Here is a 6,204-nt window from a genome sequence, read left to right on the forward strand (position 1 = left end):
AGCAAGATAGAGAGTTGATTGAATATGTTCTAATTCAATTGCAACCAGAGATGTCCAACGAAGAAATAAAAGAGATTCTTGGGAAGACTAGACCAATGTTTAAGACCAAGTAAAGGTTGACAAGGTTACTTAATTATGAGTCTCAATCTACTCAAGATGAAACTGAGGTTATTTTAAAGGAACAAGGAAAGGGAAAAGTGTGTGAAGAAGAAGAAGAGCCTGAACAAGATGAGCCTGAGATTACGCATACTGATAAAGGGTGGAAGATTGATGGTGTTAAAGTCACCATAGATGATATTCCCATCCTAAGTATTCCAAATGAATAGGTGGATGCTCTGGATAATACATGGATTAATCAGGTCATGAAGCAAGTTATGATTGATGATACAACAGTGAATGCAACTATTGGGTGGCAACAACAACTATCGATAGTAGATATTACCGAAGGTGATGAAAACAAAGAAGAACAAACACATACTGAGGATGTGCAGGTGGAAGAAGAGAAAGAAAAACAAGAACAAAAGAAGGATACTGTAGATAAGGAGAAGGAAGAAATAACAATTATACAGCCCTTATCCACTGTTAAGTCAAGTTTTAATGAAGAAGATGAAGATGATATACTGACCATTCAAGGGCCAATTGATGTCAGTAATTTGAGCCCTTATGAGCTCATGGTCTTTTCCATGACAATGCAATTTAAGGCAAAGAGGTAAATGATGAAGGTACAGAAGGGGGAACAAGCGATCCATTCGACAAGAGACATTTTGTCAGACTTAGTACATGAAGTGGATTGTGATTCATGTACCACACCAATTGAGCAATTGGATTAGTTAGTGACAGTTGCAGGTGAACAATTGCAAAGTCTTGAAGATGCAGCCATGCACAAGGTGCAAAGGGACTATGAGAAGAAAAGGTCAGAGAAACTAGTTCGATCCATTGCACTTGACAGGGTTATATTGGTAGTTGGTGTGAACCGAGCAAAAGAAGATTTGAAGGAAGACAGTAAGCTACTTGCCACAATTTGTGATTTTTCTAAATTCATACAAGATATTGAGCAGAAGAGAGCTGAAGTTCAAGAGGAGTTAAAGAAGTTAATTTCTAGTTTTGATCCAGTGAGTCATTTAGCTACAAGTTTCGGAGTCTTGGTGAGCATAGTTAACAATAAGCTCAGAACCTTCAATAATGAGTAGGAGAAGAGGGTAGTTATATTACGTGAGTTACACGACAATTTGATTCCCAAAAATGGATTTGTTGCAAAAAGGAGTTAAGGAGGCAGAAGCTGTGTTAGCCTTACTGGATATGGGTACTATGGATGCATTGGAAGAGTTAGCTTATTTGCTACAAGGCACAAAAGACATGAGAGAATGATCTTTAGGTCTTAAAGACGAATTTTGCAAATGTATTTAGCAGAATGTAAGTGTATCCCAGTAATACATTTTTTTGTTATCCTTTTACATACTTTTCTCATTGTTGTCAAAGGGGGAGTTGCGGTCAATGAAAATTTATAAGATATCCAAATGGGAGAGTCATGAATGAGATGTCTAAAGGGGAATCATGTGCAGTGTGCATATTGTATAAGCTTGGGGGTTGCTTTTTGATTGACTTAGACACTTAGTCCATTTTTTCACTAAGTGTTGCCATCAATGCCAAAGGGGGACATTGTTGGCATATTGATGAAGTTGTTTGAGCCAGAGAGCATGAAGTATCAAAGTAGTGTTGCCATTGTTAGTAACAAAGTATTGAGGAGGTGATGGATCAGCTATACCAGTAGAGCATTGGATCAAACCAATGAATTTGCTAAGTGTTCAGTGTACCGGTGATAAGACAGGCTATTGTAAACAAGTCATCAGGAATGGAGATTTTGGATGTTTCAGGTTGTTTGGTTCACATGGAAGCACTATTAGAGTCATATCAATGTCTGTTCAGAGTTGCATTAGCAAGATTGTTGTATAGGCAGAGATCTGATGAAGTGAATTGGTGATTACAGTTAGAACAGATTAGTGACAGAGTAAGTTGGATTGAATTTTTAATCCGGTGGAGTAAAAGTCAAAGCATGATTTATTTTCTTGCTGAATTGTTTAGGGCCGACATCAAGGATTTTGAGTTGGTGGATTGGCACACTCGCTCACATGATTGAATTGCTTTTGAAGTTGACTTTGGTAACATGTTTTAGGGTTTCCACCAACATGACTAAGTTCTATAAAAGGAGATGTCAATTGAATCGTAAAGAGTTGTGATGGATGAAGGTGATTTGACGAGTTAGGGCAGAAATCTTATAGAAGCAATTCAGAGCAGAGCAATTGAGTAGAATGACATTGGGTCTGTCAAGCAGTCAGTGCTAATTTAAGATCACTACCACTTGTTGAATCCTAACAGATTTGCAGGTTAAATCCCTTAACCGGTTTACTCCTAATAGGTAGGATCCTAATAAGTCTGAAGATTAAATACTCTAACCAGGTGACTCTCAGAAGAAGTTTCAAATCCCTTAACTAGGTGGCTCTTAACATGGCTTTTGTAATAGCTTTTAACAAAGTTATAGATACTCTTAATTGGGGATGCCCCTAATAGGGTGATGTAGCATTCCTAACAGGGAAAATCTTATTGCTGCAGTAGTAAGATATTGTGGGTGCTGATTCCCACCATGGTTTTCCCTCTAACCAAGGGTTTCTACGAAAAATTCTTAGTGTTCTTGTGTTGCACACTGTGCATGTCTTATTTACTTTGCTTCCATGTTATAGTTTCATTTGCATGTTGGTTATTTTGGAAGTTGACTAAAGAAGTTTAAGATTTGTGGTTGCACCGATTCAATCCCCCCTTCCTGAGTGCCCTATAATGCTAACATACTTTTCATATTGGTTTCGGTCGTTTTATCTCTTAATTTATTCTATTCAACTGCTACAAAAATTCAAACCCTTAAGCAAGCATGCAGAATGCATGTTCATTTTATTACAAACATAGCTCCTGTTTAGAACAGCAAGAAGAGGTAAATTTCAGTCATAGGTTAAAGAACTGTACCATTTTTCTTGAAACTAGCATGAAAGTGTGTGAAATCTGATTTGTCTATTATAAGCAAGTATTTGAGCATGTGCTTGAAGCAAATTGGATAGAAGATACGGATGGCAGTCTATAGCTGAAACAAACTTCAACTGACTGACACATATGTTGGTTTAAGAGTATGATGGCAACACATCTGTACATTTATATCATTTTTGGCAAACTGTCTATCGGTACATCCAAGTCAATTATTTATCAAAGCTTCACACTCTCTTTTGCTGTAACATGCATGACCAAATTGTACAGCCTTCTTCACTTACAATTTTGCCTGTCATGAAACGCTGCCATGCATCAGTATCTTTGGTTCTACTGGGGAAAAGCAGAAGGAAAGCACAAGTTATTCTCAACTATTTTCCATTTGAAATGAAAAAATATTTTTAATATCCAGGAGCATAGTGTTGTCGGGTTAATCAATATTTGTTCGTGTTGTCGACGGGTTGGCAGTTAGTCAATGTTTGCCAATGGTTGGCACTCCCTCAACACCTTTTATAAATGTATTGTACTTACCTTCAGGAGATGTTATATTATGGTGTGGTCATAATATTGTTGTTGGGAATACTCTGAAGATACATTGTAATAATTCTCAGATCAATGAATATACAGTTTTGAGTATTCTCAATGCATTGCAAATATTCTTACTATTATATTTTATTGCCATTCTGTTATTTTCTGAACATAGACCCCATGGGGCAAACACATAGGATTGTAATGGAAGATCCTAGTGAAGCATGTTTGGACTTTGTTCAGAAAAATCTAGTCAGTACATCTATACGATTATTATTTCTTCCCATGGCCTCTTTTAAGATAAAAATGAGCAGAATGCACTCTTAGAAATGCATCTTCTTTTGATAGTGCCTTATCAATGGATCACCATAATGATGTTTTAGAATAGAAACTTTATGTTGACTTGACAAGTCATTCAGAGTCAAGGTTACCCCAACCTTCTGGGACAGAGAAACACAGTTCTGGGATGCTGATTTTTCAAGCCAATTTTGGGGACAGCTAGGAGACAGAACGGCATGGCTGTAAAACAAATAGTGGAATTAAAAAAAATCATATAAAGTCATGGACAAAGTGTTTACATATACATTATATAACTTTGACATATATGAATTAGCATATTTCTTGTGCCAAATTTGTGTTAAAATGAGAATCAAAGTAAAATCTCTTATAGAATTAATTGTCAGTATGCAGAATTTATAGGGACATCCCCTAATCATCCCCCGTCATCAGGACAGGGAGGCCTGAAAAATCCAAGGATGCATCCCCAGATAACTCTGTTCAAGACGGAACATATTTCATCTTGTTAAATAGCTTTACACAGCTCGGTTCAGTATCTTAGTCACCTTATATTATGTTTTCTGAAGCTGAAGGATATTAGCTTCTAGTGGAAATGAAACTTTTTCTGAAGCATCTCATTAGAAGTCATCAGTCATGGCTATACCAAAGTGTTTTGTTTACTTTCCAATATGCTTGAATAAAAGGAGCATGAGAGTATTATGGAAGTCCATTTGTCTGGTAATACAGAGTTTTGTGCTTCAAGCTGCTTACAATGATTCTTGTCTATCCATATTTCATTGTACATAGCCTGTTCCAATCTTATTTAGATTGCTATCATAATTCTACCTATTCAAAATTTGGACCAGGAAAGATTTTCGGTGGCTTGAAATTTTGGCTTTGATTTGGTACTCGACAAATGAAATTCATTCATTATTTCAAGTAACATGCAAAATACTTTTGAAGATACAAAGCATAAAAATGAGTCTAGAATATGGATTGTTCGTAAAATTGTTTAAATCTATAGCAATAAAAGAATACTTCAGAAAAAGTGAAGAAAATATCTGTTTAATCGTTGATGGCAACCATTTACCTACTGGCTACTCTGTTTCTCACACATAACTCACCAGGAATGATGAGCTCACAAGTTAAACAAGTACTTACTATTTTAAGATTATGCTTCTAACTTTTACTGCTTGGACAATTCTGAGCTAGTATTGAATTAGGAGAGGTGTACTATGTAATTACATCCTTTATAATTTCATTAACAGGTCACCATGGCCCCTTGATGGGATGAAATTTGACACTCTGAAGGAGCAACATGCAAAGCGTAATCCAGAAGATTTGGTCATTGATTATGGTCAGTATCAAAAAGCCCTCCATTTCATCCCTTTACTACTTTCTTTGATTTATTTCACTTAAAAGCTGAAATCCCAAATTTGATTGCTCCAGAGGACCAGTTTGAGTCTGAACCAGAGTATGTAACATCTGATGATGATACAGATGTCAGTAATGCTTCTGATACAACTGAAACAGAAGAATTCTATGAGGAGGAAAAGGACAGACCTGTTGCTGATCTTGGGAGTGGATGGGGTAGGATTATATTTTCTCCTGTGAGAAGGGGCAAGCATATCACTATGGATATCTGCCATGCCACAAAAAGAGATGGATCACAAGGCTCTCTTGATCGTGTGGTTATTTCTAAAAGCAAAAACCCAACTCTTCACCATCAAGCTCACAGATCTTTTTGGGGTGATTTGTGGCCATTCTAAAGTAGGTTCAACCAGTTGTGTACACAGGATAATCTCTCATTTTAAAGGACAGCCTGCGGTCATTTTCTCCTCTTGCTCTCTTTGCAGATAGGAAGGCTTTTGAATCCATGATCTTAAAGAAAATTGGCATTCCTTCTCTGACCTCTGCCTTACAAATTTATTTGAGTAAATTTTCATCGAGTTGGTGTTTTCGGCTCTTGTATTCTAGCGTACTTCTGTGCATAACATTCTTCACTGGCTCTGTGAAACATCAGACTATTATATGTGATTTGCTAACTGCATTGGGTCAGTTTTTCCATGGGACACATAACATATTATAGGCAATTGGGACATAATGTCATCTTTGTTCAAGGATACATTAATTTATGTATAAACATCCCCTATTTTTCCTTATATGATCTTTAGTAATGAAAGTTGAAACCCTATAAGAATCAAAGAACTTAAACATGTAAAATAGAGATTTCTGCTAACACAAAATTCTGAAATATTTGGTAATATGTATCTTTCTATTGCAAGGGCTGCTGCGATGTTTTGCATTTGATTTACATCTGTTATTCAAGTTTGGATGCAAATATACATACATCAAAAGTACCATATGACA

The 6,204-nt window shown here is 36.4% G+C and overlaps 1 protein-coding gene across 1 annotated transcript in view; it reads left to right on the plus strand.

The window, feature by feature from the left end:
• LOC149551581 (copper ion binding / methyltransferase) overlaps window positions 1-5,996 on the plus strand; it is a 284,272-nt gene extending 278,276 nt beyond the window's left edge. The window contains exons 11-12 of the mRNA XM_089787094.1: window positions 5,103-5,191; window positions 5,284-5,996. Coding sequence (XP_089643220.1) covers window positions 5,103-5,191; window positions 5,284-5,603 — 409 coding nt within the window. The 3' untranslated portion in view covers window positions 5,604-5,996. The remainder of the gene's footprint in view (window positions 1-5,102; window positions 5,192-5,283) is intronic.
• Window positions 5,997-6,204: the final 208 nt, after the last annotated feature.

The sequence above is a fragment of the Cupressus sempervirens genome, chromosome 6 (assembly GCF_028749045.1).
Source record: "Cupressus sempervirens isolate cs-2001-9-10 chromosome 6, ASM2874904v1, whole genome shotgun sequence".
Classification (NCBI taxonomy): Eukaryota; Viridiplantae; Streptophyta; class Pinopsida; order Cupressales; family Cupressaceae; genus Cupressus; species Cupressus sempervirens.